This window comes from Hemiscyllium ocellatum, chromosome 9 (assembly GCF_020745735.1).
Source record: "Hemiscyllium ocellatum isolate sHemOce1 chromosome 9, sHemOce1.pat.X.cur, whole genome shotgun sequence".
Lineage (NCBI taxonomy): Eukaryota > Metazoa > Chordata > Chondrichthyes > Orectolobiformes > Hemiscylliidae > Hemiscyllium > Hemiscyllium ocellatum.
In genome coordinates, this window is record NC_083409.1 from 70,963,648 (window position 1) to 70,980,351 (window position 16,704).

General features: G+C 43.0%; 1 protein-coding gene across 1 annotated transcript in view; it reads right to left on the bottom strand.

Annotated features, from left to right (window-relative positions):
- Positions 1 to 16,704, bottom strand: part of agbl4 (AGBL carboxypeptidase 4) — a 766,018-nt gene that overhangs the window by 672,122 nt on the left and 77,192 nt on the right. Inside the window, exon 3 of the mRNA XM_060829584.1 lies at positions 4,102 to 4,226. Within this exon, the coding sequence (XP_060685567.1) occupies positions 4,102 to 4,226 (125 nt within the window). The remainder of the gene's footprint in view (positions 1 to 4,101; positions 4,227 to 16,704) is intronic.

The following is a 16,704-nucleotide window of genomic DNA, read 5'->3' on the forward strand; positions in this document are numbered from 1 at the left end:
AGGGGCTGACTGTAGCAGTTTTCCAGAACTATAATACACAAATTTTCACATATTCCAAAATTCATCATTTACAAATTCTCTTCTTTTGTTGATTAGAAATTTTGTTGGAATTCCAAGTCTCATACCAATTCAATTTTTCCATGAGCTTGTCTACTATGGTCTATTTATCCTTGCTATTTATCACTGTAGGGACAAGGTAAAATGGTATCTAATTGCTATACCTACAAGATGTCACAGAAAAATATCTCAATCTTCGTCCAATACTTTCAGGTCCATTGATATCAAGTAATTAAAAATTTCAGTCAGCAAAACACTTACAACGGTACATGGTGATAATCCAAGATGGAGGACGGGAAAAATTTCTGGCTGTAACAGCTGCTCTTTTTGAGGTATTTTAGGTGCTGGAGGTGATTTCCTCGAATTGCAGGAGCAGCAATTACTGTTCATATGCTGTTGCATTATTTTGGAACTTCGGGAAAAAAAAGTCAAAACAACACCAGTTTCAAAAGGGAGAAGAACAGACAAAGGAAGCACATGGTGAGTTCATTGCAGGAGAGAGAGAGAGCGAGAGAGAGAGAGAAAACACCTGCACAGTTACTGGCTTTGATTTTGAATTCGTGTATTGCTGGACATCGGAGTACATCTGGGAAAATTATCAAACAGTGAAATTCACAACTGATCTTGGAGGAACTGTTGGGTGAAGTTCACAGCACAGAATCAGATAAATGAATCATTGTTTTAAGTGTGGCCTACAGACAATCTTCAGTAGTGAGTAGAGTAAGTTCTTTCTTGATTATATGTTTTTGGAGATATGTCTCTTGAATAAACTTAAAATGTAAGCTATAACTATTAATTTAACCTGGGGCAGTGTTTGTAAAGGAATAAGACAGTGTTATTTTCTGGGTCTGTAGATTGTGAAGGAGCAAAAATGGCCTTTAATACAATGATATGTACTTCTTGTCAGATGTGGGAGGTTAAAGAGAGTTTAAGGGTTACTGCGGATTATATCTACCATAAATGCTGCTGGCTGCAATTCTTATCAGACCAAATGGATCGGTTGGAGAGACAGTTAGAAGCAATGAGGAATTTGCATCAGCAACAGTATGTGATAGATGGCAGTTGTAGAAAGGGGGGGAAATCTCAGATACAGTCACATAGATGGGTAAACTCCAGGAAAGGTAAGAGGGATAGGCAGCTAATGCAGGAGTCTTTTGTGGATATATCCATTTCAAACAGGTATGCTGTTTTGGAAAATGTAGTGGGGGGTGGATTCTCAGGGGAATGTAGCATGAACAGCCAAGTTTCTGGTGTTGAGACTGGCTCTGATGCAATGAGGGGTACGTCGGGTTCCATGAGATCAATTGTGTAGGGGATTCTCTAGTCCAAGGTACAGACAGACATTTCTGTGACCAGCAGTGAAAAAGCAGAATGGTGTGTTGCTTCCCTGGTGCCAGGATCAAGGATATCTCAGAGAGGGTGCAGGATGTTCTCATGGGGGAAAGGGGCCAGCAAAAGGTCAATGTCCACATTAGAATCAACGACATAGGAAGGGAAGAGGTTGAGATTCTGAAGGGAGATTAGAGAGAGTTAGGCAGGAATTTAAAAAGGAGGTCCTCGAGAGTAGTAATATCTGGATTACTCCTAGTGCTACGAGTTAGTGAGGGCAGGAATAGGAGAACAGAGCAGATGAATGCATGGCTAAGGAGCTGATGTATGGGGGAAGGATTCACGTTTTTGGATCATTGGAATCTCTTTTGGGGTAGAAGTGACCTGTACAAGAAGGGGATTAATATACTGGCAGGGAGATTTGGTAGAGCTGCTTGGGAGGATTTAAACTAGTAGGGTGGAAGTGTTGGGACCCAGGGCGACAGTGAGGAAAGAGATCAATCTGAAACTGGTGCAGTTGAGAATAGAAGCAAGGCAAACAGTCAGGGCAGGCAGGGACAAGGTAAGACTAATAAATTAAACTGCATTTATTTCAATGCAAGGGGCCTAACAGGGAAGGCAGATGAACTCAGGGCATGGTTAGGAAGATGAGACTGGCATATCATAGCAATTACAGAAACATGGTTCAGGGATGGGCAGGACTGACAGCTGAATGTTCCAGGATACAAATGCTACAGGAAGGATAGAAAGGGAGGCAAGAGAGGAGGGGGTGGCATTTTTGGTAAGAGATAGCATTACAGCTGTGCTGAGGGAGGATATTCCTGGAAATACATCCAGGGAAGTTATTTGTGTGGAACTGAGAAATAAGAAAGGGATGATCACCTTAATGGGATTGTATTAAAGACCCCCGAATAGTCAGAGGGAAATTGAGAAACAAACTTGTAAGGAGATCTCAGCTATCTGAAAGAATAACAGGGTGGTTATGGTAGGGGATTTTAACTTTCCAAACATAGAGTGGGACTGCCATCGTGTTAACGGGTTAGATGGAGAGGAAGTTGTTAAGTGTGTACAAGACAATTTTCTGATTCAGTATGTGGATGTACCTACTCGAGAAGGTGCAAAACTTGACCTACTCTTGGGAAATAAAGCAGGGTACGTGACTGAGGTGTCAGTGGGGGTGCACTTTAGGGCCAGCGACCATAACTCTATTCGTTTTAAAATAGTGATGGAAAGGATAGACCAGATCTAAAAGATGAAGTTCTAAATTGGAAAAAGGCCAATTCTGACGGTATTAGGCAAAAACTTTCGAAAGTGATTGGGGGCAGATGTTCGCAGGTAAAGGGACGGCTGGAAAATGGGAAGCCTTCAGAAATGAGATAATGAGAATTCAGAGAAAATATATTCCTGTTAGGGTGAAAGGAAAGGCTGGTAGGTATAGGGAATGCTGGATGATGAAAGAAATTGAGGGTTTGGTTAAGAAAAAGAAGGAAGCATATGTAAAGTATAGACAGGATAGATCGAGTGAATCCTTCGATGCGTATAAAAGAAGTAAGAGTATACTTAAGAGGGAAATCAGGTGGGCAAAAAGGGGCCATGAGATAGCTTTGGCAAATAGAATTAAGGAGAATCCAAAGAGTTTTTATAAATACATTAAGGACAAAAGGGCAACTAGGGAAAGAATAGGGCCCCTCAAAGATCAGCAAGGCGGCCTTTGTGTGGAGCTGCAGAAAATGGGGGAGATACTAAATGAGCATTTTGCATCTATATTTACTGTGGAAAAGGATATGGAAGAAATAGACTGTAGGGAAATCAATAGCGACATCTTGCAAAATGTCCATATTACAGAGAAGGAAGTGCTGGACATCTTGAAATGCACAAAAGTGGATAAATCCCCAGAACCTGATCAGGTGTACCCTAGAACTCTGCGGAAAGCTAGAGAAGTGATTGCAGGGCCTCTTGCTGAGACATTTGTATCATCGATAGTCACAGATGAGGTACCGGAAGACTGGAGGTTGGCTAACGTGGTGTCACTGTTTAAGAAGAGTGGTAAGGACAAGCCAGGGAGCTATAGACCAGTGAGCCTGACCTTGGTTGTTAGGGGAATCCTGAGGGATAGGAATGTACATGTATTTGGAAAGGCAAGGACTGATTAGGGATAGTCAACATGATTTTGTGTGTGGAAAATAATCTCTCACAAACTTGATTGAGTATTTTGAAGAGGTAACTAAGAGGATTGATGAGGCCAGAGTGGTAGATGTGATCTATATGAACTTCAGTAAGGCGTTTGACAAGGCTCCCCATGGGAGACTGATTAGCAAGGTTACATCTCACGGAATACAGGGAGAACTAGCCACATCACTTAACAATGGATCATAGTCAGGCATTATGCAACAATGTATCAGCCCACATGATGTGATTTGTGAAATACATCAGAAGCAGTTTGTATCTCAAAGCGCAATTACTTTTAACTTCTGGGAACTGTAAGAGAGATCAGATCTGTCACTGTTCAATAATAGTGAGCAACATAACAGTACGCTAAAACTCAAATCAACTGTACAGATTATTCACCTCTGAAAAACTCAAGAAAAACATTCTGAAAATCTTAATAATTTCAACTACTGCTTATCTTCTAAAACAGATTTACTGTAGCATTGATTGAATGTTTTGAACCAAGAACAATCATACTGAATGAGGATTTAACAATTACATACTTACCTGATATTCCTTCATATTTTCCACAGTAAAGTCAAACCAGACTCTAAAACGAGGATTGCATGTATCTGGTCTGATAAATAGATCATATTCAAATTCTGAGATGTAGTCAACACGACCTAGGTTTCCTGTAAAAAAAGAACACTTGTTGTTCTGACTTTGTTAATACAACAAAAATTTGTTTGTAACGCACTTAACATTGTCATGCACCCTCAAGCACATCAAATAGGCACAATGCAACTCTGACATTCAGCCACAAAACTGAAATTTTAGGGCAATTGCCTGAATGTTTTTCTTCAATTCATTCATAAGTATGGGACAGCTGACAAGATCAGTATTTACTGCACGCTAGAAGGTGGTTTGAATCACCTTGTTGTAGTCCATCTGGTGTAGGTGCACCAACAATGCTGTTGAGGTGGATTTCCTGAATTTCATTCAACTCTAGTTGTAAGACCAGTGATTTGTTGCAAGTCAGGACAGCATATGATGTGGAAGGGAACTAACAGGTTGGTGGTGTTCTTGAATGTGTCTGCTACCCTCAATCTTACAGGTGGTGGAGGTCAAGGATTTGTCCTGTCAAATGAGTATTGGTGAGTTAATGCAGTGTTTATTGTAGATAGTGCATACTGCTACCACTGTATGTCAGTGGTGGAGGATTGAGTACTGATCAAGTGAATTCATTTGTTCTGGATAAGGCGAAGTCATATGAGTTTCCATTAATACCAGCAAGTGAATCAAACTGCTTAGATTAGATTAGATTCCCTACAGTATGGAAACAGGCCCATCGGCCCAACAAGTCCACACCAACCCTCCGAAGAATAACCCACCCAGACCCACTCCCCTACATTTACCCCTGACTAATGCACCTAACACCCTGGCCAATCACCTAACCTGCACATCTTTAGATTGTAAGAGGAAACCAGAGCACCAGAGGAAACCCATGCAGACAAGGAGGAGAACGTGCAAACTCCACACAATCACCCAAGGCTGGAATCAAACCCGGGTCCTTGGTGCTGTGAGGCAGCAGTGCCAACCACTGAGCCACCATGCCACCCCTCAGCATTACTCAGTTATTTTGTAGATAACTGAGTTATGCTGATAAAAGACACAATTTGTCAAAGTATTTCATCTTGCACTCATTCAACAATTCTCAAAAAATACCAATATAAAAGGCAAAAACAAGGCTTGTCAATTAACTGCCAGTCATCATCTAACTGGTGCATTCACCAAGGCAAGCCTCTACAGATCAGAGTTGACTTGCCAGTCAGCACTCTTTCCATAAAAAGATATAAAATACTGCTTTGCATGTGACATAGATATTTGTTGCACTTGTTCTAATGAGTGCAATGTAAAGCTTTGACATAGGTATGTTTGAGTCTGTACTATGAAATGGCTATTTCTGTAGATAAGTGGACAGGATTTGAGGAGTCACATGAATTTTTTTTTACACAGAATGCCAACCTCTGATCTGCTGTAGTAACCACAATATTAATATGGCTTGTCCAGTTAAGTTTCTGGTAACTCTTAAGATGTTGATGGTGGGGACTTTAGGTATGGGAATGCTGGTGTACATCAAGGGGTGATGCTCAGATTGGAGATTGTCATTGCCGAGCACTTGTGTAGCATTTGTCAATTATCAGTCCAAGTCTGAATGCTATCCAGATTATGCTGCATGCAAGCATGGACTGCTTCATTATGAGGAGTTAGAGAACATTACAACACAGTAAGGCCCTTTGACCTTCGATGTCGCATCGACCTATGATACCAATTTGAAGCCTATCTAACCCACATTATCGTCCATTGTTTATCCAAAGGCTATTTAAAGTCAGCAGTCAAGATTATAGTGGTGCTGGAAAAACACAGCAGGTCAGGCAGCATCCGAGGAGCAGGAAAATCGATGTTTCGGGCAAAAACCCTTCAGGTCTACTACTATTGCAGGCAGGGCATTCCATGCCCTTACTACTCTCTGATTAAAGAACCTACCTCTGACATCTGTCCTACATCTATCACCCCTCAATTTAAAGCTATGTCCCCTCATGCTAGCCATCACCAGCTGAGGAAAAAGGCTAGCACTGTCTACCCTATTTAATCCTCTGATCATCTTGTATGTCTCCATTAAGTCACCTCTCAACCTTCTCTCTAACGAAAACTGCCTCAAGCACCTCAGCCTTTCCTCGTAAGACTTTCCCTCCATACCAGGCAACATCCTGGTAAATCTCCTCTACACCCTTTCCAATGCTTCCACATCCTTCCTATAATGCGGTGACCAGAACTGTACTCAATACTCCAAAAGCAGTCACACCAGAGTTTTGTACAACTGCAACATGACCTCATGGCTCCAAAACTCAATCCCTCTACCAATAAAAGCTAACACACCATAAAACTTCTTAACAACCCCATCAACTTGGGTGGTAACTTCCAGGGATCTATGTCCATGCACACAGAAATCTCTCTGCTCATCCACACTACCAAGAATCTTATTATTCACCCAGTACTCTTTATTCCTGTTGCTCCTTCCAAAGTGAATCACCTCACACTTTTCCGCATTAAACTCCATTTTCCACCTCTCAGCCCAACTCTGAGATGTCTATGTCCCTCTGTAACCTGCAACACTTTTCCACACTGTCCACAAATCCATTGACCTTAGTGTCATCTGCAAATTTACTGATCTATACTTCCACGTCCTCATCTAGGTCATTTGTAAAAATGACAAAACAGCAGTGGGCCCAAAACAGATCTGCAGTCCGTCACTAATAACTTTACTCCAAGGTGAACATTTCCCATGAACCATCACCCTCTGTCTTCTTTCAGCTAGCTAATTTCTGATCCAAACTGCTAAATTACCCTCAATCCCACACCTCCATATTTTGTGCAATAACCTATCACGGGGAACCTCATCAAACGCCTTACTTAAATCCATATACACCACATCAATTGCTTTACTCTCATCCACCTGTTTGGTCACCTTCTCAAAAAACTCAATAAGGTCTGTGTGGCATGACCTACTCTTCACAAAACCATGTTGACTATCCTTAATCAACTTATTCCTTCCTGGAGGATTATAAAAATTATCTCTTAAAACCTTTTCCAACACTTTAGCCACAACCTAAGTAAGGTTCATTAGTCTATAATTACTCAGGTTCTCTCTACTTCCAATCTTGAACAAGGGGACAATATTTGCTATCCTCCAGTCTGCTGGCACTATTTCTGTAGACAATGACAACATAAAAAATCAAAGCCAAAGGCTCTGCATCCTCCTCCCTACCTTCCCAGAGAATCTTAGGATAAATCCCATCTGGCCCAGGGGACCTATCTATTTTCACACTTTCCAGAATTGCTAACATCTCCTCATCATGAACCTCAGTCCAGTCTAGTCTAATAGCCTGTATCTCAGTATTCTCCTTATCAACATTGTCTTTTTCCAGTGAATACTGACGAAAAATTTTCATTTAGCATTGTTGCTATCTCCTCGGACTCCACACTCTACTTCCCACTACTGTCCTTACTTGGCCCTAATCTTTCTCTGGTCATTGTCTATTCCTGACATACCTGCAGAAAGCTTGAGGGTTTTCCTTGATCCTACCTCTCAATGACTTCTCATCTCCCCTCCTGGCTTTTCTTAGCTGTCTCTTAAGGTCCTTCCTGGCTAACTTGTAATTCTCAAGCACCCAAACTGACCTTTATGTCTCATCTTCCTTCTTCCTAGAACATAGAACATAGAACATAGAAAAATACAGTGCAGTACAGGCCCTTCGGCCCTCGATGTTGCGCCGATCCAAGCCCGCCTAACCTACACTAGCCCACTATCCTCCATATGCCTATCCAATGCCCATTTAAATGCCCATAAAGAGGGAGAGTCCACCACTGTTACTGGCAGGGCATTCCATGAACTCACGACTTGCTGAGTAAAGAATCTACCCCTAACATCTGTCCTATACCTACCACCCCTTAATTTAAAGCTATGCCCCCTTGTAACAGCTGACTCCATACGTGGAAAAAAGGTTCTCATGGTCAACCCCATCTAAATCCCTAATCATCTTGTACACCTCTATCAAGTCACCCCAAACCTTCTTTTCTCCAATGAAAACAGCCCCAAGTGCCTCAGCCTTTCCTCAGACGATCTTCCTACCATACCAGGCAACATCCTGGTAAACCTCCTCTGCACCCGTTCCAGTACCTCCACATCCTTCCTATAGTATGGCGACCAAAACTGCACACAATACTCCAGATGCGGCCGCACCAGAGTCTTATACAACTGCAACATGACCTCAGGACTCCGGAACTCGATTCCTCTACCAATAAAAGCCAGTACGCCATATGCCTTCTTCACAGCACTTTTTACCTGGGTGGCAACTTTCAGAGATCTGCGTACATGGATACCAAGATCCCTCTGCTCATCCACACTACCAAGTATCCGACCATTAGCCCAGTACCCCATCTTCTTGTTACTCTTACCAAAGTGAATCACTTCACACTTACCTACATTGAACTCCATTTGCCACCTTTCTGCCCAGCTCTGCAGCTTATCTATATCCCGCTGTAACCTGCCACATCCTTCCTCACTGTCAACAACTCCACCGACTTTCGTATCATCCGCAAACTTGCTCACCCAACCTTCTAGGCCCTCCTCCAGGTCATTTATAAAAATGACAAACAGCAATGGTCCCAGAACAGATCCTTGCAGAACACTGCTCGTAACTGCACTCCAAGGTGAACCTTTACCATCAATTACTACCCTCTGTCTTCTTCCAGCCAGCCAATTCCTAATCCAAACCTCCAACTCACCCTCAATGCCATACCTCCATATTTTTTGCAGTAGCCTACCATGGGGAACCTTATCAAACGCCTTACTAAAATCCATATACATCACATCTACTGCTTTACCCTTGTCCACCTCTTTCGTCACCTTCTCAAAGAATTCAATAAGGTTTGTGAGGCACGACCTGCCCTTCACAAAACCATGCTGACTATCCTTGATCACATTATTCCTATCCAGATGTTCATAAATCCTATCCCTTACAATTCTCTCTAAGACTTTGCCCAAGAGGACATTTCTTGTCCTCTTGACAAGAAATTCAACTTCTTTAGTATACCACGGTTATTTCACTCGACCACTTCCTCCCTGCCTGACAGGAATATACTTATCAAGGACAAGTAGTAGCTGTTCCTTGAACAAGCTCCACATTTCAATTGTGCCCATCCCTATAGTTTCTTTCCACATCCTATGCATCCTCAATCTTGGGTAATCGTATTATAGTTGTCTTTCCCCAGCTATAACTCTTGCCCTGTGGTTGTAACAAGGATTTCCAATTTATATTAAATGTATTTTTGAAGGTTTCATCAAATGACTTGCCCCGGGCTCCAGCAAACAGTCAGCTAATCGATCCATCCTTGTAGCATGCTACCTTTCCAAAGAACTCATTATCCAATTGAATGTTGTTTAATCATCAGCCATAAAGCTTGTCTTGTCCATTTTTCAACATTTTAATATCTTGCATAAAGGAAGATCCAAAGTGAATGATAAAAGAAATGCATAATCTTTTTAAATGTCCCTATAGCTTTTCTTGAGAAATGCACATAGCAGTGGTTGTGGAGATTTAATTCATAGGGGTTTCAGGCCAATCTAGATGGTTGGCAACTATAGCTAAAGCACTATTCAATCATCAGACAGCATTTCCAATTTTGACCTTATGGTGGATGGAAGGCTTTTAATGTAGCAACTGAACATGGTTGGACCTAGGACATTATTATAACGATCTCCTGCAGTGAGGTAAACCACCTTCCCTGGCATTTAGTATTCCAGCCATGTAACATTTTCCCTCAATTTCTATTGACTTCTATTTTACTAAGGTTCCTTGATTCCACACTTAGCTGCTGCATCAAATTCAAATGTGGTCATTTCATTTCATCACGTTGGTAACCTTGGTTAAGAAGGTAAGTTTTAGAGTGACACAGACACAGACACAGACACAGTATTGGTCTGTGTGCTATCTAGACGAATCATACATTGCATAAGTATATCAGGATCATCAAGCAGAATGAATAGAGTATAACAGCTATAGAGAAGATGCAGAGAAAGATCAACTGTAATATGAAAGATTTGTTGATCATTCTGAAAAAAGCAGGGGAGAAGCGGTTCTTGAATCTGTTGGACTTGTTTTCAAACTTTTGTATCTTCTGCCCAACGGAGGAGGGTGGAAGAGAGCATAACAGGGTTGATTATTTTGGCTGTTTTCACAAGTCAGCAGGAAGTTTAGAATTAAACAATCCCATCAAGTCCACACTGTCCTCCGAAGAATAACCCACCCTGACCTACGGACAGAGTTGTTATCTCTGGTTTGTTACCCGTTCCACGTGATAGCGAGGCAAGGAATAGGAAGAGATATCAGCTGAATACGTGGCTGAAGGGATGGTGCAGGAGGGAGGGTTCCAGGTACTTGTATAATTGGGGCTCATTCTGGGGAAGGTGGGGCATCTACAAACAAGACGGTCTTCACTTGAACCAGAGGGGTACGAATATCCTGGGTGGGAAATTTGTTGGTGCTATTCGGGTGGGTTTAAACTAGCTTAGCAGGGGAATGGGAACTGGAGGTGTAGTTCCAGTGCGCAAGAGGATGAGAGTAGAGAGGGCATGGACAGGATTTCACAGTCACAGGAATATGCTGGCAGGCAGCAAGCTGCATTGAAGTGTGTCTACTTCAATGCCAGAAGTATCCAAAATAAGGAAGGTGAGCTTACAGCATGGATAGGTACCTGTGACTTCGATGTTGTGGCCATTTCAGAGACATGGTCAGGAGCAGGGTCAGGAATGGATGTTGCAGGTTCCAGGGTTTAGATCTTTCATTAAGATCAGGCAAGGTGGTAAAAGAGGGGGCGGTGTGGCTTTGTTGGTCAAGGACATTTAATGGTGGCTGAAAGAACTTTTGACGAGAACTCGTCTACTGAGGTAGAATGGGCTGAGGTTAGACACAGGACAGGAGAGGGCGTTTTTTTTATAGGCCTCCGCAGAGTTCCAGGGAGGTGGAGGATAGGATTGGCAAAATGATTCTGGGTAGGAATGAAAGGAAGAGTGAAAGGGTAGTCATTATGGGGAGCTTTAACTTCCTTAACATTGACTGGAAATGCTATAACTCTAGTACGTCGGATGGATCAGTTTTTGACCAATGTGCGCAGGAGGGTTTCCTGATACAGAATGTCGAAGGGCTGACAAGAAGGGAGGCCACACTGGATTTGATGCTTGGTAATGAACCAGGCCAGTTGCTTAATTTAGTTACAGGTGAGCTCTTTGGAGATAGTGACCATAATTCAGTTATGTTTAGTTTAGCAATGGAAAGGGATAGGTACATTGCCACAAGGCAAGAGTTATCAATGGGGCAAAGGCAAATATAATGCGATTAAGCAAGACTAAGGATGCACAGAATGGGGTAGCAAAATGCAGGGGATGGGGACACTGGAAATGTGGAGCTGGTTTAAGGAACACATATTGTGTGTCCTTGATATGTATGTCCCTGTCAGGCAGGGAGGAAACGATAAGGTATGGGAACCGTGGTTGACTACAGAAATTGCATCTCTTGTTCAGCACAAGTAGAAGGTTTATGTGACAATGAGACAAGATGGCTCAGATGAGGCGATGGAGTGTTACAGATTAGCTAGGAAGGATTTAAAGAGAGAGCTAAGAAGAGCAAAGAGGGACTCAGCAAGATGGCGACAATTTTGTAGGACCGCTGTGGACAGCTCTGCCTAACAGCCAAGGCATACTGGTGATTTTTGCCATCCCTGGCCAACTTATGTGGTGGAATTATTAGTTTAAAGCCTTACAGAACACATATTTGTTAATATTTGGGAGTGGGAAGGATGCCAAAGGGAAAAGGAGCAAGCAAACAGCAGCAGGGAAGACATTCCCCTGCAGCACTCACCACACCAGAGACTGCAGCAGCGGCCTGTCCTGAACCGCCCGGGAACCTGACAGACTCACAGGCATTGGCTGCGGAAATGGAAAGACTTACCTTGAAAGTTAGGGCTGCAATTGAGGAGATCTGTGGGGAGATTCGTGCCCAGGTCCAACCTATTGCATCCATGCTGAAGAAGCATGAGCAGGAGATCCAGGGCCTCAGGAGTGACTGGAGATGGTGGAGGGTCGAACTAAGGCCTTGGAAGCTGCGATGGAGTCCTCATCCAGTCGGATCCAGGTGCTGGAGCAAGAGGTGCAGGCCTTGTGAACCATATTGACAACCTTGAAAATCGAAGTTGAAGTCGGAGGATAAATCTCCGAATTTCGGTTCCCTGAAGGTGAGAAGCCAGTCAGCTTCTTTGAAAGCTGGCTGCCAAAGTTTTAGGGCCTTCACATTGAGTCCAGCAGGCTGCAGATTGAAAGGGCTTATCGAGTTACAGTGCCAGTACAGTGCCCCTGCCCAGTCCCAGTGTACTTCCACTCATATAAGGACAAGCAAAAAATCATACAAGTTTCCAGATCCCTGGGAAAAGATCCGCAGGCACTGCTGTACAAGGGGTCAAAAATAATGTTTTTCCAGGATTCTCTGCAGCTTTAATTCAAAAGAGGAAGTCCTTCGATGAAGATAAAAAGAGGCCGAGGAACCTGGGCATCCAGTACTCCATGAGATACCCCGCAGCCACCAGGACTCAGTTTATACATTTGACTCATCGGATAAAGCTGTAAACTTTGTAGACATTTTAAAATAGATGGATTGGCCTGAAGAATATGGTTAATGTTTGCTTTCTTTTCCTTCTTTCCCCATGCTTTCCCTTTTTTATATTCCTTTCTTTCTCCCTAATAATTTCTTATTTTGGAAAGGGGGAAAAAACCTTGGAATAAGTTGTTCCTTTTTTTTAAATAACTGGATTTTCTGATGGGAAATTTTGTGGATGTTCTTTGTTGTCTCCCCCCTTTTGTTTTTTGTTTGTTCTGTTTCTCTTTTAGTCACAAGTAGAGGTGACATGAAGCCTGGGATGGGTGGAGTGCTCATCATGACTTTGTCTTTTTTCCATTGATTTAAGGATTATCGCCTTGCTTTTTTTTCTGGTCTAAGGCTGTTTTATAGTTGGTTTCCCTTATAGCTTTTTGGTAGTAATAGTTGTTTATAGTTATGATAGAGTAGTTTTTGTATATAGTTCTTCAACTCTATGAGTCTTTATTTACTTGTGCTCAGCGCTTTGAAAGCAGGGTTCTCCCCGGAGGGGGTTCAAGGTTCTCTGAAAGGGGATTAGATTAGATTAGATTACTTACAGTGTGGAAACAGGCCCTTCGGCCCAACAAGTCCACACCGACCCGCCGAAGCGCAACCCACCCATACCCCTACACATACCCCTTACCTTACACTACGGGCAATTTAGCATGGCCAACTCACCTGACCCGCACATCTTTGGACTGGCTAAGTGTCTTATTAAATGGTGCACCTGAAATATTAAGGGAAGCCATTCGCCTGTTAAAAGGAACAAAGTGCTTTCTAGCCTTAAGAGGGAAAGGGCTGAAGATAGAACATAGAAAAGTACAGCACAGAACAGGCCCTTCAGCCCACAATGTTGTGCCGACCATTGATCCTCATGTAAAGTAAACCTAATGTATGAACCCTCAAATTTCTGTGACCAAATGCATGTCCAGCAGTCTCTTAAATATCCCCAGTGACCTCACTTTCACAACTGCTGCTGGCAACGCATTCCACGCTCTCACAACTCTCTGCATAAAGAACCTGCCTCTGACATCCCCTCTATACTTTCCGCCAAACAGCTTAAAACTATGACCCCTTGTGTTAACAATTTCTGCCCTGGGAAAAAATCTCTGGCTATCAAAGTCTCTGGTTGATATCGCTTTGTTGCAGGAAATCCATCTTGATGATGGGGAGCACCTTAAATTACTACAAGGGGTTTATGACCGGGTATTCTTTTTATCCTTTACTACTAAAAGTAGGGGAGTGGCAGTACTTATCCAGAAAAATCTTCTGTTCACATTATTACAGCAGGTGAAAGATAGTCAGGCTTGTGATACTTAAAGCCCTGACACGTGGGGAGGAATATGGCATTCTAAATATCTACTGTCCTCTGGAGCATCCCCTCAAATTTTTGATTAGTACTTTCTCTAAGTTGAGTGCTTTTATAACATGGTGCATTATTATTGGGGGGTGGATTTTAATTGTCTTGTGGACCCCTAACTATTTCTTCACAGGCCAAGGTGGTTGACTTAAGCGAGGAGTTGGGGTTGGTGGATATTTGGAGATGTCTTCACCTTACTGGCAGGGACTTCACTTTTTCTTCAAACCCGCATAAATATCACATGATAATTGACCTCTTTGTGGCTCCCTCGGCCCTTCTGGATTTGATTGTGGATTGTAAAATTGGGAATATAGCTAACTCCGATCACGCAGCGGTATATTTGGAGGTTAAGGCCAAGAGTGAAGGGCTAGGTTTGCGGCACTGGTGTTTGGACCCTTTTCTCCTTAAGGATTCCAAATTTGTGGAATACGTTTTGAAGCAGTTTCAGGAATTGTTGACTATCAACTCAGGCACAGCTAGTAGTCCGTCTAAGCTATGGGAGACTGCTTAGGTCTTTGCTAGGGGATTATCTATTTCCTATTCGGCTAGCTGGAAACGACAGAAGGAGAAACAGCAGCGTCTACTTGAGCCGCGGTTGAAAGCTGCCGAGGCAGCACATTTTGCGCGGTTTTCAGTGACTAAGCTACAGCGGATCACAGCCCTCCGGGCTGCGTGGAATTTACTGACACAAAACGCAAAGAAAGAACTTGCTTTTGCTAGACAAAGGCTGTTCAAATATGGGGACAGGCCAGGAAAGTATTTAGCACACCTGACTAGGAAAAAGCGTGCTCCCCAATCCATTACTACAATCAGAGACAGTGCTGGGGTCCTTACATATGAAGCTAAAAACATTAATGAGGCTTTTTGGAGCTTTTACTCTGAATTGTATCGGTCTGAAGGTTGCGAGGTCAGGAGGGCTAAAATGGAGAATTTTAAGAACCTGGACCTCTCAGGGGTAACCTTGGAACAGGCCTCTCTCCTTAATGCCCCCTTGATAGTTCAGGAAATACAGGAGGCAGTTAGGCAACTTCACAGTGGGAAAGCGCCTGGCCTTGATAGTCTCCTGGGTGAGTTTTATAAGGAGTTTATAGGGATTCTGCCAGGATCGATGTTGGAGATGTACAATCACTCCTATATGCATGAAAACCTACCATCATCGTTGAGAGAAGCTAATATTTCCTTAATTCTTAAGAAGCGGAAGTTTTCTGAGGATTGTGCCTCATACAGGCCCATCTCTCTATTAAATTCAGATTTCAAGATTCTGTCCAAGATCCTGGCACTGAGATTGGAAAAGGTGTTGCCCCACATTGTTAAACAGAACCAGACAGGCTTTATAAGGAGCTATAGGTCCTCTAATAATACTAGAAAGTTGCTGAATATGGTCCAAGTTTGTCAGCAATGATCAATTCAGGGGTTGGTGATTTCCTTAGATGCAGAGAAAGCATTTAACTGGGTGGAATGCCAGTATCTTTTTTATGTCTTAGAACAGTTTGAGTTGGGGAAGGGGGGGTCTTTGCTAGGTGGGTGGAGGTTTTATATCGCCACCCTCTGGCCGCGGTCATCACCAACGGGGTGAAGTCTGGGATTTTTAGGATTGGTAGGGGTAGTTGCCAAGGTTGCCCTCTCTTACCGTTGTTGTTTACGTTGGTGATACAGCCGCCATCAGAGACCATTCGTCAGAGCGTCCACATAACCGCTCTGGAAGTGGCATTGAGGGCACACAAGATTGCACTGTATGCTGATGATGTCCTTCTGTTTTTAATCGAACCCGATGACCTCCGTACCCAATTTGATACAATGTATCAATTCATTTGGGGCTATTTCAGGATATAAGATTAACTTTGCAAAATCGGAGGCTATGCCTTTGGGGAACCTTAAGGATGTGCCTTAAGTTGAAGGTGGCCATAAGTTCCCTTTTAAGTGGTCACGGGCAGGATTCCAATACCTAGGCATTTTTATTCCCCAAAGTTTGATCTGTTATTTTGGACCAACGTTGCTCACTTGCTCACCAATATTAGGCGAGATCTTCAGAGATGGGAGGTTCTTCCAATTTCAGGGCTGGGCCGAATATCTCTCATTAAGATGAATGTTCTTCCTCATTTGCTTTATCCCATGCATATGCTCCCTATAATGTTTCCCAGGTCAACGCTACGGAAGCTTATGGGATAGGAGAAAGTGAGGACTGCAGGTGCTGAAGATCAGAGCTGAAAATATGGTGCTGGAAATGCGCAGCAGGTCAGGTAGCATTCAAGGAGCAGGAGAATCAACGTTTCGGATTCCTGAAGAAGGGCTCATGCCCAAAACGCCAATTCTCCTGCCCCTTGGATGCTGCCTGACCTGCTGCGCATTTCCAGCAACACTTTTCAGCTTATGGGATAGTTTGGTTCCTTTGTCTGGCATCGTGGACGGTCACTGATCAAACTTACTAAATTGCAGATGCCTCAAGGAGGGGGAGGAGTTGATTTCCCAGACATCAGGAGGTATCAATTGAGTTCTCTGCTGTCTTTTGTCTGTGATTGGGTAGGTAACAATCCAATATGGCTGGATATTGAGGTCTCC